At 42.3% G+C, this 22491-nt stretch overlaps 2 protein-coding genes across 4 annotated transcripts in view; one reads left to right on the forward strand and one right to left on the reverse strand.

The window, feature by feature from the left end:
* The window catches only part of MYO1E (myosin IE), a 204914-nt gene extending 196611 nt beyond the window's left edge, over positions 1-8303 (reverse strand). The window contains exon 1 of the mRNA XM_060151140.1: positions 7921-8303. Coding sequence (XP_060007123.1) covers positions 7921-7923 — 3 coding nt within the window. The 5' untranslated portion in view covers positions 7924-8303. The remainder of the gene's footprint in view (positions 1-7920) is intronic.
* The window catches only part of FAM81A (family with sequence similarity 81 member A), a 124668-nt gene continuing 110333 nt past the window's right edge, over positions 8157-22491 (forward strand). Inside the window, exon 1 of one of the 3 annotated variants that reach the window (XM_060151159.1) lies at positions 8157-8527. The gene's annotated coding sequence lies outside the window, so the exon portion shown is untranslated. Of the gene's footprint in view, positions 8558-22491 lie in introns of all 3 variants that reach the window. The other 2 variants (XM_060151160.1, XM_060151163.1) reach the window with 2 other exon arrangements.

Consider the following 22491-nt stretch of genomic DNA (forward strand, 5'->3'; position numbering starts at 1 on the left):
TCAGTGGGACTTACTATTGATTTGATCGTATGTCAACTGTCATTAAAACAACCTGACAGGGACTTCCCTTGTGGCACAGTGGATAAGAATCCGCCTGCCAATGCAGGGGGCACGGGTTCGATCCCTGGACTGGGAAGATCCCACATACCACGGAGCAACTAAGCCTTTGCACCACAACTACTGAGCCTGTGCTCTAGAGCCCACCAGCCACAACTACTGAGCCCACACACCACAACTCCTGAAGCCCACGTGCCTAGAGCCCATGCTCCGCAACAAGAGAAGCCACCTCAAGGAGAAGCCCGCGCACCGCAATGAAGAGTAGCCCCCGCTCTCCACAACTAGAGAAAGCCCACGAGCAGCAACAAAGACCCAACGCAACCAGAAATAAAATTAAATCTTAAAAAAAAAAAAAAAACCTGACATAGACCCAAAATTGCATACTCCTTAATATTCACCTCAAGACAAGGTTTGCTACAACTCTGCGAATGATACTGTGTGGGCTTTGGAGGTTTATGAACCTCCTAAAATCAAATGAAGAATTGTGTTTATGTGGGGTTTTTTTCTTCTTAATTGTAAAAAGATGTTAAAACTGTGGGGGAATAATATAAATATTTATGCCCATACTGCCCAGAATTAATGATACTATTTTCTATATTTGCTTTAGATTTTAATAAAGCAAATAAAACATTCTTAATAATGTTACAGTTAGTCCACTGACCTCAGTCCTCTCCTTCCCTCCTTCCCCCTTCAGCAGCTTGAATTTGATATCTTTCTAGTCCATCAATTTATTTTTTTAAAAGAACATATACATAAATATATACATATATGAATATCTATATCCCCGAACAATACAGATAGCCTTGTTTTGTGTTTTGACATTTTTCTTAAATGACTTTACATGTATCTTTCTACAACTTGCTTCTTCACCACATACTACCTTTGTGAGATCTATCCATATTGATTCCCTATTATCAATAAGTCACAGACATTTATGCATTTCTTTCCTAATCGACATTTAGATTGTTCCTGTCTTTCTGTTTGGTTTTCTTGTTTTCCTTGTTATTACAAACACTGTCAGGAAACAGGTCAATAGCTTCAGAGGGCACCCCCAAATATTAGGAATCTCTGACAATCTGATGGGAGAAAGGAGAACTACCATCATTTTGCAGACATATTTCTGCATTTGAGCATTCCCAAATCTTGAAGGCGCCATCTTTCTCATACTATGAAGTAGCTTAATAGATGCGTCTACATTTAAATCCAAAATTTCCTGTAACAAAGGTCCGTATCTAATTGGGACACTAAAACAACCGTAATTTTTTTGTTATTGAAAACTTTTTAGAATCAGACAACGATACTGTCCAAATCGTTCTGTTACAAAGTAATATTGTGCTAACTTGCCGTCAACATCAAAAGCTGGTCACACCAATTAAATTACTAAGAGACTAATGATACGCTATCCTAATTTTTGTTTGTTTTCTGTCATGTATATAAGGACTCGAGGGCTACATTTCTTGTAGTTACCTTGTTTCCCTTATTTTCTACTTTTTAAACTAACTGAGATCAGAGAGCTTTCTAGCATGACTTTCTTTTACTTTTATGCTTGATCCCAGTGTGATATCATCTAGTCCCCAAATGTTGTGACATGCAAACATCCCCGAACAAGGAAATTAAAAAGCCCAGACTTTAAACCAGATTAAAAAAAAAAAAAAAAAAAAAAAGATCAACCTTGTTTTCCCTCAGGAGTATGTAAAATAATGAAGTGTTATACAGATATCTGGACCCAGAAATTTCAAATTCAGAAATAATGTACACAATTGCTTCTGAAAGAGCATAAAGTTAGCAGACCTGGTTCATTACATACAAGTTGTATGGTCCTGAACACTTCTCTTGCCCTCACTACACTTTGGTTTTCTTACCTATAAAATGGCAGCAAAACCCATCATTTGTACAAGAATGAGACGAAATCACCTATAAGAAAGCCCTTTGTTATTCCCTAGTCTGTGAGCACCTCATAAGCAGAGGCAGGGCTTAATTCATCTTTGATTTTCTAGCGGTTGCCACTGTATTTGGTAAGAATTCCTACCTATCAGGCATGTACGCTAACCTTGGCAACTGCCGTGTCTTCTCCACTTTGGGGTTCAAAGCTCCTCGTGTCCAACCACTTGGGTCCTCTGACAGGGGAACTCACAGTTGCCAAGTTGCAGTCAGAGGCCTGAGCCTACGGTACTGGTATTACGGTGAATTCCCCTAAATTTATTTTTTATAATCTTTTAAAGTTGATACAGTAAAGCATCAGAAATAATTCACAACCTTCCATCTCCAAGCAGGCTTTTTTTGAAGGGCCCCAGAAAGAAAACTACCTGGGTCGTGCCTAGACTCTAACCCACCACCGTGGTTTGGTGGGAAAAGCCTTATTAAACTGGGATCAGAAAACCTGGATTCTGGCACCAGATCAGTCAAAACCTAGCTCTGAGACTTTCGAAGCCATTTAACCCCTCTAGATCTTTCTATGAAGTCAAGCCAAAGGATTTAGGATAGACTCTTAAATTCTCTTCTGGGCTTTCTACAACGTAGTGTATGTTTTACTTTCTACAATGCAGTGTATGATTTCAAAGTCCCATGAATGAATTTTTAACAAACACATCAGAACTCAAAACACCTAAGACAGGGTGGCCTCCTTCAGAGCAGTTCTTAGAGGACTGATTCCTGGAAGAACCACCTCCTTGTTGGCCCCCAGGGCCTATGTTACACGATACTGCCCATGTTCAGGACGAATTTTTTCCCCCTTTGAGGCAGAATGTAACTTCAGGAAACAGCTGAGAGGGACCTTACACGAAGTCTGGTGAGTAAGATGGGTGATCGGCTGCACACTAGCATTTTAGGTCATAAAGGAAGTCAAAAAATTTTCTTAAATGACCATTCGTAAGTGCCCTGAACAACATTAATGACAGTGATTCCCATGGTGGCAATTCAGAAAGGAGGGCTGACTTCACCTGCATATACGGTGTCGAAGCCATTGTCCCTATTTTTAGGGACGACTCTTATAGTTCTACTTCTCTGAAGTAAAGCTGTCGTAAAGATATGTAAAAAAAAAAAAAGACTTCACTAATATGCCTCCAAACCTTTCATCTCTGCCAAAATAAATTTTGAAGTTGAAATTCAAAACACAATTTGTTTACCATTGTTACAGAATGTGCTTACAAGGCCAAGCTGTTTATTTTTAATACCTTTGGCATTTAACCTTTAACCCCTTATTTGTTCTGTAAATATTAAGTCCCAGCACGGTAAAAAAAAAAATTAAAATATTAAAATCTCACCACGGAGAAACCCATTTTAATCACATACTGATAAAAACACAAGTTGCTGCATCTTTGTTTAAAAAATAGTAGATGACTCAAACTTGGAAAATTACGAATGTACGTAATTTCTCTATGATCCATAATGAAGCTTTACATGTGTATAGAGGTTTCAAAATATTTCTGCATTTTTGAAGCTGATGAAAAGAGCTTTCACAAGTTCTTACCAAGTAATGAGACCCCATCCTCTCCTCATAGGAGAGAGGTCTCACATGAGCTCATAACATTAACACTGAAGGGCAAAAGGTTGTATTCCAAGTCATGTTTACAAAAATGCTCATTATCTAGCCCCAAGGAGAACCCCTGAAACAGACCTCAAATTCATGAGATGCAATAGGGAAAGGAGTAATAAAAGAGGTCCACCATACAATATGGAGGTTGGGGGAGAGGGGGAGTACCTTCCCACTGGAGGGAGTTAAAGGGTTAAGAAAAAGAGAAGTTCAAGCTGAAACTAACACACCATTGTAAAGCAATTATACTCCAATAAAGATGTAAAAAAGAAAAAGAAAAAGAGAAGTTCAATTTACAGGCTCACCACTCCCAGCACTACCTGCACAGGTGTTGAGCTAGCTCCAAACAGTGGCAGCTGGAGGCATACTGCCCCTGTTTAATACCTTAGCGAGTCCATGGGCTGGAAACACCAGGCAACTCCCTCTCTTAAGGGAAACGCAGTGGGAAGGTGTGCATGTGTCAGTAAAAATCGAATGCCCTTACTGGGTATGCGGCTAAAGTTTAGACTTCCTGCTGGCGAGTGAATGCAAGGAAACACAGTGGTTCGCAGGACACCACTTTGAGATTTACAACAGGGTCGCTGCAAACAGCTGACCTGTTTGGCCTCTCAGCGATGATCAGCACCCTTTTAAAAATTGGCAGCTCTGGCATAAAAATCTAGATTTTCAGCTTCTCCTGAAAAAGCAGACAATTTGGTAATGTGGTCAGTGTCATCACAGCCTAAGGTCAAGTAATGATGGCTCTTTTGATGGGCACATGTTCTATATTTACTCTCCAGAGGCCAGTCTCACCCCATCAAAAATTGTATCCTGGCCTCTGTAGACATTTGAGTTTGCAACCACTAACAAAGCTGAAATCCCCAGCAAAACTGAGGAGGAAGTGGCTTTCAGCTTCTGCAACTGTCTGCTTCCTCTGCTTCTCCATCCCCTCCATCCATGGCCCCACTGGGCTTCCCTCCTTGCCCTGGGCTGCCAAACATTTCCTACTAGGCAGGCCCACCCACAGTGATCCCAAGACAATGCCCTGGATTCCACTCTTGCCCTAACCCTCTACCTCTATCAAAACTTTTCTGGACTTCATCCCATTCCTTTCTGTTTTGGTTCTGTGTTGTGTTGTTTTGGCCAGGAGACTACTCACTAGAAATCTGATAAACTAATCAGCGGGAATGGACTAGGTTACCTTCGCAGAAAACATGTTTGAAATGGATTCCAGACTTTCTAAATACATGCCATGCCTTCACCCAAAGGAACTTACCTACCTTGTAGTCAGCTGCATCAGATTTTCTAAGCTCGTAAGCCTATTCCTGTGTACTATCTGCAATTTACTCACAAGTAATATGCAAGTAAGGAGACGGGGACACATCTTGAACATATTCTGAGGTGATGGTCAAGTCACATGTACTCAAATATGTCAGTATATCTCAGTCACAAAAGCCTTATGAATCATAGTTTCTAGCTCCAAAGTATACAGCAGAGCTATACACATGGGTTCCAGTCCGTTAGACAGTCCAAACTGGTCATGGCCACAAAAGTAGAACTTCCTTTGTGGTTGATGATAAAGCCACGTTCTACAAAGGAAACCTTAGATGTGTATTATTATTGATTAAAGTCAAAGGAGATTGTTGTACCCTCCTGACCAATGTATACTAAATTATAGAGACAGGCAGAGATTTTTTTAGTGTTTTCCTTTCTTTTTCTTTTTTGACCCTTGAAGTCTAAGAAAAAAAAGAAAGAAATTGCTATTGCCTGGTAGTATTCTTGGTTCTCCAAAGACGGAGAAAAATGTCCCAAAGTGAGTTTTCAGGAGGAAATATAAGGTAAACTGTAAGCTGTACACTTTGTTCATGAGTCAGAAGATGGCAATCTTCCTTATGAATCACAAATGAGTGAGCCTTGGTAGGGCCTTTAGTACAGGTGGAGAGCCTTCCTAATCTGCTACCAGATTTCCTAAGATATCTCACAGCGAGAGACAGAGAAATCCACAGTACAGGTGCCAAGGGCCTGATGAATTATATTCTCCAGGCTAACCCTGAGCCACACCCACTGGAGGCATTGCCCCTTCTCTTCCTGTTCTAAGCAGCTGAGGGATGCAGCTGGGCAGACGCAGACAGATGTGAAACACAAAATGAAGCCTCATTTGGCTGGAAGGGGATCTTACATAAATAGTAAATACTATAATAACTGAGATTTCTGACTATTTAAGCTGCTGATGCTCTGTTCTAAGGCAACTTCACACATCTAATGCACAGACTTAATTTTTCAAGCCAGCGAAGAAATGATTCATTTAATTTTTGCCAAATTACTCTAGATCCAGTAGATGGAGTGATGGCGCAGCTCCTAGTTCAGGACAGCCAGCTGTTTCAACTTTTCTGTCAGGGAATCGGGGCCTCAGCAACTGTATCTGATGCACTGATAGTCTCCTGGAGGCCCACAATACGGCCATCTGTGCTGTTGGCAGGGAACATCGATAGGTAAGTCATACCCCTGTCCTTCAATAGACACCCTACACACTCTGGAAACAGCTCTTCTTTAGAACATGCCTCTTCTGCACCCACTTCACAAACCACCTACTTCAACAGCAATGGACCGAATTGAGCGTCCAGTTTCTGAGGTCCCCAGAAAAGTCATGCTACACTACTTTTTAGTCTCTCCAGCATGAAAAATGAGTGAACTAAGGGAAAGTTAATTTTCTCAAGGTACCACTCAACTATTTAAATTCAGCAAGATTTTTTAAACTCTTGACATACAACACATTTTTTTTTTTAGAAATACTGAACCATGGGAAATAATTCTAGCAATTATAAAGTATTAAGATTCACATTGCTTAAGTTCAGGTAGCCAGTTAGGCAGTGGCCCCATTTAGGTAGCTCCACCCAAACACACAGTGTAAGTAAATGGTTCTCTTTAGGGGTTCCAAAAATAATATGGGGTGGACTGACTTCTTAAACCCTAAAACTGAAAGGGAAATTTTATTTACAGATAAAGTGTCCTCTTCGGTAGACACAAGGGTGACATACTTTGGACTAGGTGAAAAGAAAAAGCTTTGGTCAAGGATGCCCTTTTAAAGATTTTGGTTTGTTTGTTTTTAATCATTCTTTTGAATAAACACAGCACTGGATCAAGGGCTGCTTTTGAGTTTTGTGTGTAGGTTCCTATGGGCCTTTCCTAATTTCCCTCAGACTCCTGCAGGATAGAGATTTTTAAATTAGTGCTGTACCGGTTATCACTGTGACTTAGCACCCCTTTCACAGTCACTAAAAAACAACAAAAACCAATCAGAAGAGGACCAGTTCATCCACCTAAGCCGGATTATTTGAAAAGAAGCAAGTGTGGAAACTATGAAGCCTTGTAGTAGAACTTTTTCCCCCCTCTGATGGACTGCCAATCTCTTCAAAATAGAGCCCTTGCTTTTGTGCTTAGGAAAGAAAAGTACACCACCCCAAAGCCCAAGGGATGCGGCTAAGGTTATTGGGGGCGGGGTAGCCGAGGCCGGGAGGTCGGGGTGGAGGAAAAGTCAGAAACGAGTCAGAGAGAGAGCCAGACACTTCCATCAATACCCAAAGTGCCAAAGGAAAAAGAACAAAAAACTCGACTTCCTCCCATGCGTACCGTTCGCTGTACACCCGAAAAGTGCCAGCCACCTCGCACTTGGGGGAAGTGGAGGAGGGTGGTGTTTACTCGGCCTTTTTGGTGCCAAGACCCTCCGGGCCGGCGCCCAGCGGAGCCCAGGCCGGCCTGGCTCCCGGCAGCCCCGGCTCCCGGCAGCCCCGCGACACCCTCGCCCGCAGCCGCCAGTCCACCGCCAGGTGCTCGCCCTACCTGGCGCCCCACTGCCTTTGTGCGGCCGCGCCGCCCCCGCCGGCGCGCGGATGCCAGCGGGACAGCTGCGGCGCTGCCGGGCGGCCGGGGGAGGAGCAGTGGTCCGCGGCGCCGGTGCAGCGGGCGGGGAGCGCGCGCACTGAGGGGCGCAGGCGGCCGCTCCCACCTTCCCAGCGGGAGGGAATTGATACCCCCCGGCGGGCCGTGCCCCTGAACGCGGATCTCCCCGCACTCCGGCTTCCGACAGCTGGCAGCCATAGCCACCCCGGCCACGAAAAGTTTGGTGACGCCGAAAGTGACTCGAAAGAAAGTTTTCCTTGGCCCCTCACTCCGTCTCCCCCAGCCCCGGTTGAGCGAAAGCTGCAGGAAATTAGGGCTCGCGACGTGCCGACTCCCGCGTCCAGCTTCTCCACCCCTGGCCTCGGCAGCGCGCCCAAGGTGGGTGCCCCGCGCCCGGGCTTCCCGCCCCATCCCTGGGTCAGGCGTCCCGGGACGCCGCGCGGCCAACTCACCATGGTGACTCGCGCCGCGGTCGCGCCTCTGCCGGGTCCGGCTGCCGGGTCCGGCTGCCGGGGAGCTGGGGCTGGAACGCAGTCTCCTGGGCGAACTTCAAAAGTTGGTTCCCTTCGCCAAAAACAGGCTCTCGACACCCAAGCACTCACAGGAACCAATGGGAACCCTGGGGGGACTCCATCCAGGCGGGATCGGCGGCGGTAGGTGAGGGCGAGTAGGAGGCGGCTTAGCAGGCGGGGCGCATATTGCGGAGGGCAGGGGTCCACCCGGACCGGGCGCTCGCCGCCCGCCTAGGTGAGAGCAATGCTCTCCGCGTGTCCGACTAGCTGCCCTGCCTCGCTCCTCTTCCTTCGGCCACCTTCTCCGTTCTCCTCTGGCTGAGCCTCGGCTCGGGTAGGGCAATCTGTCCATAAATGGAGAATTCAGCTCAGGCCTGACCAATCAGGGTTTGTTTTCATAGCGTCACTCCTCAGGGAAACCGTAGTAGCCAACAAGCTTGGAGCTGCTGGAGTTTCCAAAGCCCTCTGGATCCTGTAGTCCTCCTCCACGCCAGCCTCCAAAGAGCGCTGCTGACCCAGCTAGCTCCCGGTGGCATGACTTGAACTGGTAAGAAGAAAACCACTCTGTGAAAGAGAGGTAAACTTCTAAATTTTTTTTCTTTTAAACGCGAAAGTTAGAGTAAGTGTAGCTGAAGTGGTATGATTTTTCCCATAACTTTTTTTTTTAAAGAAGGAAATATTTTATCAGCATACAAGATCAGAGTCGTGGCAGCAGCCCAAAGGAAATCCTTTTTCTTTCCAACGTCTGGATTGTGAGGAAAGTCAAAAATATCGTTTCCTCCACCCTTTCTTTTACCTGAATTTCCTTGGAAAACAAAGGAAGGCTTTTTGAGGGGGAGGCGGGAAGGGGGAATTTTGATGGTGAAGAAGTTGCACGTGCAGCGAGGCCAAGGACGGGGGAGAGAGGCATGGGAAGAATGCGCCATCCAATCTCAGTCAACACAAATCTGTCGAGAGCAATTAGCATTACAATCAAGAAATCAGGTGGGCTGTGAGGAGAAGATTGGAGTGGGGGCGGGGAAGCAGAATCCTGAAATAAAGGTAGAGGGTCTGATATTATTGTTTTCAGAGTTCAGGAAGTAAACTTGGTTGGTTATAACAGGATGGTCCTCTCTGGATCTGTGGTAGGTAAGACTTGAAAACTTCAGGGCACAGAAAAACTATGAAGCATAATGATTTACTGTGATTTGCTTTATGAACTTTGGTGGTAGCCCTTCACTTGAATAAAGGATTCTGGAGTTGGAATGGATGTTAAAAATGCTCTTGTCTAGGGCTTCCCTGGTGGCGCAGTGGTTGAGAGTCTGCCTGCCGATGCAGGGGACAGGGGTTCGTGCCCCGGTCCGGGAAGGTCCCACATGCCGCGGAGCGGCTGGGCCCGTGAGCCATGGCCGCTGAGCCTGCGCGTCCGGAGCCTGTGCTCCGCAACGCGAGAGGCCACAACAGTGAGAGGCCCGCTTACCGAAAAAAAAAAAAAAAAAAAAAAGCTCTTGTCTAGAATGGGTAAACAAAATGTAGTGTATTCATAGAATGGAATATTATTCGGCCTTTAAAAAGGAAGGAAGTACTAACACATGCTACAACATGAACCTTGAAAATATTAAGTGAAAGAATCCAGAAATAAAGATCCCATATTATATGATTCCATTTATATGAAAATAGAGAATGGGGACATCCATAGAGACAGAAATTGGTAAATTATTGATTGCCAAGGGCTGGGGGAGGGGAGGATGGGAGTAGTTGCTAATAGGTGTGTGTTTTCTTATTGGTGAAAATAGTCTGGAATTAGATGGTGGTGATGGTTGCACAACTTTGTGAATATACTCAAAACCACTGAAGTGTACATTTTAAAAGGGTGAATCTTACAGTATGTGAATTATATCTCCAACTTAAAAACTGAAAGAAAATCATGTTGACCAACTTTTTTTTTAAAAAAACATGTTGACCAAATTCTCGTAGTAATCATCCACACAGTTAGGCAAATAAATGTAATTGATTGCCTACCATAGGTCATCATGGCCACCGTGAATACAGTGGTCTCTGCCTTCACCAAGCTTACAATTTTAGAAGGAGGGAAACAAAAGATAGATTTTAAAACAAATAATTACAGGAAAGATACAAATACAATAAAAAGTAACAGTAGTTTTGTGCAGGGAACTGCCATATTTGGAGCTATAGGTTAGGTAATTCATCTGGTAGCATTCTGTAGCACAGACTGGACAGGAAACCATAAGACATCTGTTGAACACTCATTATGGACTAGGTCCACACAGGCGTGATCATTGGCTAAATACATTCAGCTGTGATACATTATTCTCAGGTGAGTCTGATTCCATGTCTCAGAGGTATGTCAGCTTCAAAATTCAGTCAGGCATTTTAAGAACTAGTGGAACAGGGAATTCCCTGGCGGTCCAATGGTTAGGACTTAGTGCTTTCACTGCCTGCACCAGGTTCAAGCCCTGGTGGAGGAACTAGGATCACAGTGAAAGAAAAACAACTAATGAACAGATGTTACCAAAAGGGAAATCTGAGCTTACCAGTTACACGAAAAACACTACTTAGGTTGGAATTGACACATTGCTTCAACCACCATCCTGTCCATGCAACCCTGATTAGTAATCAGACTGAGATGGGCTTTGAGGGATACAAGCAAAGATGTAGCTGTTTTCCCCAAGGTTAACCTAAGGATATGCAACACTGAAAATCTCTTAATAATCCATCACCAACCTATCAGTCTTGGATTTATCTAAAACTACCTTGACACTATCTGTCAGTTGTATTAGCATTTGAGATTTTTTTTAAGTGCTTACTTTTATTTGCCCTAATAATCTCTTTCCAGTTTCCAGAAGTATTCCCAGCTCTAGTAGGTGGGACTTTGATGAAGATGTCTGCTTGTGTTCATTTTTCATGATTTTGTAATATTCCTTTCCAGATGAACTATAAATATATAGATTAATGCCTACGTCTAGGCAGTACTTAGAATATGAGATTTCATGCACATAAACCTGAATTTGTAGTCTGGCTTTTCCACTTAACTGGCTGTAAGATCTTAATTTCTCTGAGTTTCAGTGCCCTTATCTATAAAATAGATTGATGTAAGTCTGAAATGAAATGTGTGCAAAGATGGTCAACAAATTTTGGTTCCTTTTTCCTTTCCCTTCTGATTAGGGATTCAGACCTAGATCCCTGGGTGAGATCAGATGGTCCTTGGCCCTCTGAATTGCATGCCAACTCCTGGAGGCTGTTTGTGTGTGCCCTTTTCTTCAGGGAGAGTTAATAGCTTTCATCAAATCCTCAAAGATTCGGTAACTGCCAGAACATTAGGACCCACAGCTCTTTTTTTTTTTTTCTTTTTTGCAGTATGCGGGCCTCTCACTGTTGTGGCCTCTCCTGTTGCAGAGCACAGGCTCCGAACGCGCAGGCTCAGTGGCCATGGCTCACAGGCCCAGCCGCTCCGCGGCATGTGGGATCTTCCCAGACCGGGGCACAAACCCGTGTCCCCTGCATTGGCAGGCGAACCCTCAACCACTGCACCACCACGGAAGCCCGGACCCACAGCTCTTGATCATATTAGTTATGCCTCTCTGGATCTTTGTCTCTATTATTGTGTTTTTCTTGAGTCATAGGGATTAGAACTGAGTCTGATACTAAAAGCACAGACGTTCTTGGATTCTCAAAGCAAAACCCACTAATTCACAGTTTGAGCATAGAATACAGTGTGTGATGACGTGGAAGAGCCTACAATTTCATGAAGAATCCCTTCAAGCCCTCCCCTGCTCCATCCCCATCTTAGGAAGGTACCTTGTCAGTTTTTGCTGGGGTGACCATACATCCTGGTTTACTTGGGGGAGCCCAGTTTATGCCTTTATCTCAATGAAATGATAAAGTGCACCCCTCTTGCATTCCCAACAGGCCTAGTTTGAATGATAAACCATGGTCACCATAGATTTTTGGCCAAGTTGCACCCCCTAAAAAAATCCTCACTTTTTAAAATGAAAGTTTTTCCACTTTTCTTGACTTCACCTATTTTGCAGAGGACTCAATATCTTACCAGATATTTATTCTTATGATCTCAAGATCAGCGTAGCAATGAAGGGAAAGCAACTTTCAAAATTGTAAAACTCATTCTAGACACATGATGGAGCTAGTCAGATGAGACTTTATACAGAAGTTGGCATGATTAACTGCATTTTATCTGGGGCGGAATGAAAAGGAATGAAAGAAAAACTCAAGATGAATACAAAGCTCAAATCCCCATATGAATCCATCAGTGAAAAAAAAATCACTGCTCATGTATTTTGGAAAATAATTAGTAAGAAGATAATATAGGGCAATGAAACGAGTTTCCACGTCAGTACCATGAAAGAACATCAGAATGTGTTCACCACAGTACAATTAAAGAAAAATTTGTTAATGGAAAAATGAGGGCAGAAATCTTTAACGAGACACTAATGAAAGAGAGGCTGGCGTCACATCAATGTGAGATGTCCTGGGTAATCGCTGTTTCTACCATAACAGGCATCATTTATTAGGTTCAGTAGGTAACAGATACTGAGCTAAGTGCTTACTGTGCAATATCTTATTCCATCTTCCATACAAACCTATTAACTTTGTTTGCAGTTAAGAAACTAAGTTGAGAGAGTTTGAAGTAACTTGCCCAAGATAACACTCAGCTACCATGCATCAAATCTATATATTTGTCTGGCTCTGAAGCCCAAACTTTTACCCTCTAAGCAGTGACTCTGTAGTAGGAATGCCCATTAGAAAAAATTTCCCCTTATGCAGGCCCAGTATGAATGGGAGCACACCTTAGGAGCCTGTCCAAACCAGGATCCTGGAAAAATTCTTGCTATTTATTTAATTTTTTAAAAAACTTGGTGTATAGTTGATTTACAATGTTGTGTTAGTTTCTGGTGTACGGCAAAGTGATTCAGTTTTTATATATATATATATATATATATTCTTTTTCAGATCCTTTTCCATTATAGGTATGATAAGATACTGAATATAATTCCCTGTGCTATACAGTATGTCCTTGTGGTTTATCTATTTTATGTATAGTAGTGTGTATCTGTTCATCCCAAACTCCTAATTCATCCCTCCCTTCCTTTCCCCTCTGGTAACTATGAGTTTGTTTTCTAAAAAAATTCTTGCTTTTTTAAGAATTACTATGATGATAAATTATGAATTTGTATAGAGAGTTTAAGTCAACTTCAAACATTCTTTGTTCTTCTAATATGTTAATATTGATTGTGAAAAGGATATTGCAGAGAATTTCAACAGTGGGATAATGTGATATGATGCTTTTTTTATATAAATTAATTTATTTATCTTTTTCTTTTTGGCTGTGTTGGGTCTTCGTTGCTGCGCACGGGCTTTCTCTAGTTACGGCAGCTTCACGTTGTGGAACGTGGGCTGTAGGCATGCAGGCTTCCTTAGCTGTGGAATGTGGACTCAGTAGTTGTAGCTCGCAGGGTCTAGAGCACAGGCTTAGTAGCTGTGGCGCACGGGCCCAGTTGCTCCACGGCATGTGGGATCTTCCCAGACCAGGGCTCGAACCCGTGTCCCCTGCGTTGGCAGGCGGATTCTTAACCACTGCGCCACCAGGGAAGTCCCTGATGCTACTTCTGATTAATATAACTTTTTTGCTATAACAATTATTTTACCAAAATAAAAGAATAGGAATCACTTAAACATATGTTTAGATTGACAGCTTACTAAGTGCACGTTTACATAAACTTATGATTATATTTTCTCTGATACAAGCCAATCTTTTTCTTTTCTTTTCTTTTAAAATTTATTTATTTATTTTTGCTGTGTTGGGTCTTCGTTTCTGTGCGAGGGCTTTCTCTAGTTGTGGCAAGCGGGGGCCACTCTTCATCGCGGTGCGCGGGCCTCTCACTATCGCGGCCTCTCTTGTTGCGGAGCACACGCTCCAGACACGCAGGCTCAGTAGTTGTGGCTCACGGGCCTAGTTGCTCCACAGCATGTGGGATCCTACCAGACCAGGGCTCGAACCTGTGTCCCCTGCATTAGCAGGCAGATTCTCAACCACTGCGCCACCCAGGAAGCCGCAACCAATCTTTTCTTTTCTTTCTTTCTTCCAGTGTCAATTTGATTTTTACATTCAGAAGATAAGCCCTGACCTTTCTCCAGATTTAAAAATGATTAAATAATGAGTAATACTATTTATGGTGTCCCATGATCTATCAAGGAGTGAGGCAATCTACAGAAGGGAGCTTTGCTGATAACTGAATCTCCTGGATCAATAATGTGACCACAGCCTGGTTTTCTTTCTTCTTCCCCCTTACTGTCAACTTATGCTGTCTTATAGGATTTTGTGTATTCTTTTAAGTCATCTTTAATCTTTGCTGGAACAAGGCAAGGCATGTATGAATAAATATATACATTTAACAAACTAAAAAAATAACACATAACTGTGTGAGCCTTCCCTTGTTTAAGCACTGAAACTTTTTTTTTTAACTTGGAGGAAAATTTTTCTCCATGCTTCATTGCCTTTTGAAAATATGCTGAACATCAAGCAGCCTGTGCTTGAAGACTCAAGGTCATCACTATAAATATCAATTATCGCACAGGGTTATACTGAACTGAGGTCCTTGGGGACTATTGAATGGAACCACCATTTGCCACTATACTTTATGGCCCTGGACTGCTGTACTTGTACAGTTATACTATTTTTTTCTTTAGATTTTATATCCTCCATTGTTAGAGACTTTTTTTCTCCTGCTATTCCAGTCTAGACTCCTTTAGTAACAAGGAGAAAAAAAAAAGAAAAAAGAAAGAACGCACATGGGTTGTTTTGTGAGAAAAATATTTTAAAGGTATGTATGCCCCAGAGCCCAGCGAAAAAAACAACACAAAGGAAGATAGGGCTATATACGCTCTCTGTCCTTTTCTGGCTTCCTGGCTTCTCTGCAAGGATGGATGTTCTTCTCTGTCTCTTCAAGCTTCTCTCACTTACTCATAGTTGCTCCTCCTTCCATAATTTCAGCTTGCAAATTGTCTTTAGTTTGTCGTGATCCTGACTCAGGCCCCCAAACCACCTTTTAGCTGTACTGCCCACAACTTACTGGAAACTTCCCCCTTAGTCTCTGGATTCAAGTCCCAGAGAAAGAAAGGGAGGGAAACGAAGAGAGAGAGAGTCTGACTCAACCAGCTCAACCTTTCAAACTATGCCACCAGGTCATAGGTCAATGGAAAGCCTATGTAAGGCTCTGCTTGAACAAGGTATCTGTATAGTCACATTCCAAGCAAATGTTGTCACAAGGGTAGTGTTCTAGAGCGACTGCACTATTAACAGAAGATGGTAAATGGGGACAGTCTCTGAGGAGGGGATACTCCAACTTAGGGGTACGCAGCCATTTGCCAATGGCGACTGTCTGCTACTTTAATTTATACACAGTTGTCTTGGTGAGGCCGGGAGGGAAGTTTCATTCACCTCTTCAACAGAAAAAATTGCATAGGTTTTGCAACAATCATCATCATTTCAACTTTATTGTCATACACCTATAAATGTATTTATATACTTAAGATGTGACATATGTTTTGCATTTATTATCATGCCCTTAGAAATGTGTGTTTATGGGCTTCCCTGGTGGCGCAGTGGTTGAGGGTCTGCCTGCCGATGCAGGGGACGCGGGTTCGTGCCCCGGTCCGGGAAGATCCCACATGCCGCGGAGCAGCTGGGCCCGTGAGCCATGGCCGCTGAGCCTGTGCGTCCGGAGCCTGTGCTCCACAACGGGAGAGGCCACAACAGTGAGAGGCCCGCGTACAGCAAAAAAAAAAAAGAAATGTGTGTTTATGCATGCTTATAACTATTTGTATATACACATAGATGAGTGTGTGTTTAAGATGACATTTTTCAAGATATTGTTACAACTTGGGGGTATTTGTTTTTCTTAATAGACTTTATCTTTTAGAGTGGTTTTAGGGTCACAGCAAAATTGAGGGGAAAGTACAGACTTCCCATACACCTGCCCCCACCATGCATAGCCTCCCCCATTATCAACAGGGGGGTTTACTTTGAATAGAGTGCTTCTTGGTGTGGGTGTCTGCATGTTGCAGCATGGTTTCCAAACCACTATTCTTTTCACTCACCACCACAGCAAACATTTGCTGAGCATTGTTGTAGGCGCTGGAGAACTGTAAGACAAGTCCCCTGTCCCCCTGGGATTCACATCTTTCCATGTACATCAAAAACATACACAACAATGGGAATTCCCTGCTGGTCCAGTGGTTAGGACTCTGTGCTTCCACCTCGGGGGGCACAGGTTCCATCCCTGGGCAAGGAACTAAGATCCTGCAAGTCGCATGGCACGGCCAAAAAAAAAAACAAACAAAAAAAGCCATACACAACAACACAAGGGCTTCCTACTTCAACACACAACATACTCCCCAAAATACACACCACGTTAGATGTCTCAAATTCAAAAACAGATTTGTGTTTTTTAAGGAGAGAGTTCTATTTCCAGAGAGCTAAAACACAGTCTAAAATTCCTAATTGTGCCTTTTCTCTTAGATATACTCTTAAGCTGCAATTCCAAAATTTGGTAGATGTTCTTTAAATTTGAGCTCTCCATCCCAGCTGAGCAGAGTTGACCAGTTAAAGTCTAAAGGCAGCTTTCCAATATGGGTCAGGCTGTTTACCTCCCTATGGATCGGGAATAGTTTTCTTTATCTGTAAAAACAGAAGTAATGACACCTCCACCATTTATTTCAACTAAGTCATGTGAAGTGATGAGAATGGTGACTAAGGCCTGTAGAGAGTTCTCAGTATGAGTCGTCATTATTGAGGCTTAAGATTCACCAGCTAATTATTTCCTTCTGTGTCTCAATTGTTCTAAGTTGATGAGAACTATACTTCTGTTGACTGGTGTTTGCATTGATATTTTCCCCGCATTTCACTAATTTTGATAAAGCAACAAGGCTAAATGCAACTTAGTAGGAACACAGTTGAATAAATGCTGTGAGACTGAGAAAGATGTTGGCACGGAAGGAACTGAACTGGGAGCTGAGCCTGAAGGAAGCAACCACATGAGATCCATCAAAATATTCCTTTGTTACCTGGCTTATTGCCTGGTGCCATATAGGAGAGATGGGTCAGGTACATTAATGTACAGTGTCCTTATTTGTGCAGAAGTGAATGGACAGAGGTCAAGGGCACCAGGAGATGGCCTTTCCCTTTTACTCTATTAAATTCCTGGAAATCCCAGAATAAAGCCAAATGTGTTAAAGTTGATGATAGCTTCCCATAAAAGGATGCTTCAGTAAGGTATTGGTAACAAATGAATTACATATTTGACCGAGAATGTGATTCTAAAAGCAGCTATGACCATTATAAAGCCTGTGTAATTTTAGCACAGTTTTGCTCCAAATGGTATAAAATGGATATAAACGTGCGCTTTTGTTATAGAAAGGACCTCAGTGGATTGAAAAGCATATTATAGCACATAAAAATACCATGCAGCTATCATAAATTCTAGCTATATAAATTTGCCCTAAAATAGCATGCCAGCTCTAATAACTATTACTTAAACATTTCATTAGGAGTACTTTCTTAATTTCTTTCCAGTTTAAAAACTGGGAGTGGGTATGAGAGTGGTGCCAGGGAAGGGGATGCTTAGGAATAATTTATAAAGTAATGGTTTTTTCTTGGTTAATTTCCTCATAAAGCTAAGTTATTTAAACTGTAAGCACGCGGCAGAAAAAAAGGGGGGGGGGGGAAGCAGCTAACAGAATAAAAAGTGGTTGAATAGATAAATAAAAACCAAAAGAAAAATAACCAGACTCCCAATTTTTTTTGCAGTACATGATCATTGGTTTTAAATTACAAAAGAAATATACACTTCATATTATAAAATAAAGCATGTGAATTCAGAGTTTGTAAAATAAAAAGTGAAAGTCTACTCACCCACACTCTCTCCTACAAGATTTTAAATGTGAGAAAATGGTGATTCCATTGGTAGAAAATGAGGCTGCAGAAAATGGTGATTCCACTGGTAGTGGAGAGGAGGCTCCAGTGTCAGTGAATTCCAAGTTAGACGTGTTCAGTTGGAGCTAACAGAGATCTCTGGGAGAGATCTCTAGGTATCTCTGAGAGAGACTGGTTGAACCTCAGGGGAGATGTCGGGTCTGACATTTTCTGTGCCTTTGCGGTCTTCATCTAATTGTCCTCTTGTTGCTTTTCATACCAAACCATTCTTTCCTAAACCTTCTCTCTCTGTTGGCACAGCTGTGGGGAAACAGGTTTCTTCTATATTTTTGATGAGAGTATAAACAGTTAGAAACCCTATGGAGAGCAACTTGGCACTATCTAGGAACATTACAAAATTGTCCAGTCTCCGACCCAGCCATTCTGCTTTTGGGAATTTATACAAAGATGTACATACCCAATGCAAATTAACATATGTCTACAAAGCATCCTTGGTGTAGCAGAAGATTGGAAACAACCCAAATGACCATCATTTGTGGAACTGGTGAAATATATTAGGAGACAACATGTAATAGATGTTTTAAAATTTTAAAAGGCTTTTAAAACGGGATGAGGAATTTCTCTCTGAACTGATATGGAATGATTTCCAAGACGCACTGATAAGTTACAATGAAAAGAGCAAAGTACAGAATAGTATGTATATCAAGAATCATATGTATATCAAGCTACCTTTTGTGTAAGAAAACAGGGATGGGGAAATAATAGGTTTGTGTTTATGTCTGCATGAAGAAACTGTGGAAAAAGCATGAGAAACTTACAGAAGTGTTTGTAAGATGTGGGAGCAGGGGCAGGGAAAAGACTGCTGGATACGATTTATATTGCTTGATTTGTTCGTTTCTTTTGGGGAGGGGTACATTTTGGTTTTTATTTTATTTTTATTTTTAAAACATTTTATTGAAGTATAGTTGAATTACAAAGTTGTGTTTATTTCTGCTGTACAGCAAAATGACTCAGTTATACATATATACAATCTTTTTCATCTTCTTTTTCACGATAGTTTATCACAGGATATTGAATATAGTTCCCTGTGCTATACAGTACAACCTTGCTGTTTATCCATCCTATATATACTAGTTTGCATCTGCTAATCCCAAACTCCCAATGCTTCCTTCCTCCACCCCTGCCCTTGGTAACCACAAGTGTGTTCTCTATGTCTGTGAGTCTCTTTCTTTTTCATAGATATGTTCATTTGTGTCATATTTTAGATTCCACACATCAGTGATATCATATGGTATTTGTGTTTCTCAATCTGACTTACTTCACTTAGCATGATAATCTCTAGGTCCATCCATGTTGCTGCAAACGGCATTATTTCATTCATTTTTATGGCTGAGTAATATTCCATTGTGTGTGTATGCATGGGTGTGGAGATATATATATATATATCTCACATCTTCTTTATTCATTCATCTGTCAATGGACATTTAGGTTTTTTCCATATCTTGGCTGTTGTAAATAGTGCTGCTATGAACATAGGGGTGCATGTGTCTTTTTGAATTATAGTTTTGCCTGGATATATGCCCAGGAGTGGGATTGCTGGATCGTATGGCAACTCGATTTTTAGTTTTTTGAGGAATCTCCGTACTGTTTTCCATAATGGCTGCATCAATTTACATTCCCACTGACAGTGTGAGAGGGTTCCCTTTCCTTCACACCCTTGCTAACATTTATTATTTCTGGACCTTTTAATGCTGGCCTATATTGCTTGATTTTTGAACCGCTGTAAACATGTTACTCGGAAACGTTTTAAAATATTATCAAGCAAAATACATTGTTCCATATGGCAGAATAATACAAAGGCTAAATAGGGATCATGCAAACAAATATTTTGAAAATATAGAAGGGCTTCCTGGAGTGGTGACATTTCAGCTGGCTGCCCTTAAATATTGATTTCGAAAGATGGCGAATTAGCGTAGGATCTTCTTGGTTTTAGGATCTGCATAAGCAAAAGCCTAGGGGTATGAAAGTTTATAGAGTTGACTGGAAATGTTTCTCCCCGGGACATTTTCTCAAACTCATTGAGAAAATAATGAGCTGAGAGTCCATTTTTGTCTCTTTGGAACTGGGGCAAAATGAATTTGGATTCCCAGTCTTTGCTCAATGGAAAATGCAACTTACAATGCTTCTTATATACTGTTGATATCCCATCCTCAGATCTGTCAGATCTCATCCACTGCTCATCTTTGAGAAAAGTCACCAAGTAAATATGAAGTTACTTATGCCACAAAAATTGAATCCCAATCCATTTTATGGTGAGACTTAGCAGAAAATTCAAATGATTAAATGTGATTTTTAACCTCTTTAACCTTAATCATAAATAGGTCTCTTGTGATTAAGGGACTCAGGTTTGTGTAATAATTTAAGTGTTGAAGTCATAATAACATGTGCCTTAGTTGTGTTTCTTACCTTTACATCTCTTTGTTTGTATCTTGCTATCCTTTCCACTGAACATGGAGCATGGAAGAGCAGCTGAAGATTAGAGTAGATGATTCCTGATGACAGGATAAAGGAAAATCAACTTTGTTTACACCAAACCTCATAAAGTTGCTCAGTAATCCTAAAATGACTCATTTTAGTACTTTAAGATCACATTAATCCAGTTGCCTTGAGTACAGTGCTTTAGGGAACTGGATCCAATTATGTTAAAATCAATCTCTCTCTATCTCTCTCTTTCTCTCTCCCTTTCTCTCTCCCTCTCTCTCTCCCTCCCCCTCTCCCCCCCCTTCCTCCCTCTCTCTCTCTGTCACACACACACACACCACCTATACAAGGAACAAAAAATAAAGCCTTGAAGGAAATAGAACAAACGTTTACATTGATGGGATTCAGATGGCAGTACCATGGATGATTTTTCTTTTCCTTTAACTTTTTATATATTTCCCAAATTTTATTCCAGGAGCATTTTCACTTTCACTTGTATAGTGAAAACAGAAAAGAAAACAACCAAAGCACATACTTAAAAGCAGAGAGTGTGGTGGACCAGGGCCAAGCACACTGCTCAGCCCTCTCTTAGTTCATCTTCCAGGAAGCCCTGACTGAGCCTGTGGCCACCGCCCCGGGTTCAGTCTCAGCTATATGGTCGTCACATAGGTCCTTTAAAGCCTTCACACAGTCAGCTCTGGGGAAAGAGAAACTTTTACTTAGTTAACCCGAATGGGCCCTCTGTAGCTCCTGTTGTCCCTCCAAGATCATCTTCAGGCCAGACTCGGCACTGGGTCCCCTCCCTCGGTCACTCTTCTCCAAAACAAAGAAACAAATCCAAATCCCTAAACAGTCTCGAATAATGGAGAGTTCACTGACTTTTCTTACGGAAAGTTAGGCAAGTTCCTCAGAACATATAGAAAATTTCCCTAAAAATACCTGTATATATACCTCTAATCTTTCTTCAAAATCTCTCTCCTAGGGACAGTGGTTAAGACTCCAAGCTTCCACTGCAGGGGGCACGGGTTTGATCCCTGGTCGGGGAACTAAGATCCCTCATGCCTTGTGGCACGGCCAAAACAAAAAACAAAAAAAAGTCTCTCTCCAGCAGTCAGTCGCTTCATCCCCTTTTCCCCCCAAGTTGCCTCCTGGGGCCTGCTGTGACGTTGTTCTCAGCCAGCACGCGCTGCCTGGTAAAAAGAAAATAGGGTTGTCGTCCAAATATGGACACCTCATCTTTTTCAGGCATGTCTCCAAGGCTCCTGGTTCAGTTAGATTGATGTAATGGTCCCTAGAACTAGATAAAACATATACTCTTAATGCCCTAAGCAACACAAACATGGAAACTAATACAGGGTTTGTCCAAAACATGTGGCCATAAGGATGAATCCTTAACTCAATGGCCTGTATGATCTAACCACTAACCGCTCTTAGGAGCTAAAATAGGGCAGTTTGAAGAGTAAGACAGATGCGAGGCTGTTTAGCATGTGGGTTCAGCTGGACCACTGAGCTGTGTGGGCTGTGAAGGCTTCTCTCCCAGAAGGTAGCCGGCTGGGGCGTGGGGTGTGGTAGGCCCCAAGACAAGAGCACAAATGGAGGCCCACAAACCATATGTCTAAATATTATAAATCAAGCGAACAAATCATTAAATAAAATATGTTCTGTCCTCCTACCTTGACAAAAATACCTCAGGCAACCTGGAAGTCCAGGTTTGAATTTAGAATTCTTGGACTCCTTAGAGTTCCTTGCTGGAATTCTGGGGTTCTATGTGTTTTTCAGAAAACGGGGTTGCCGAACAGTTCACTCGTAACTGACAATCTTTTTACGTCCTCCCCTAGATGATTTGGGGAAATTCAAGGTCAGGGTCACTATTAACTGCTAGTGCTGCTAGGGAGTGGGTTTCATGACTTCTAAATGTTATTTATGCCACCGCAGTCCCCTCTGCTGAACAGGGTATTGGGAGAGCTCAGTGGACCATGGTCCACCCTGACCCCTTGGTGCCCTTTGGCCAGCTTCTGACATGAAGCAAAGTGCCCGTCTGTTCCCTGCCGCTTTCTGCACTGTTGGGATGAGCACCAAGG

Source organism: Lagenorhynchus albirostris, chromosome 1 (genome assembly GCF_949774975.1).
Source record: "Lagenorhynchus albirostris chromosome 1, mLagAlb1.1, whole genome shotgun sequence".
Lineage (NCBI taxonomy): Eukaryota > Metazoa > Chordata > Mammalia > Artiodactyla > Delphinidae > Lagenorhynchus > Lagenorhynchus albirostris.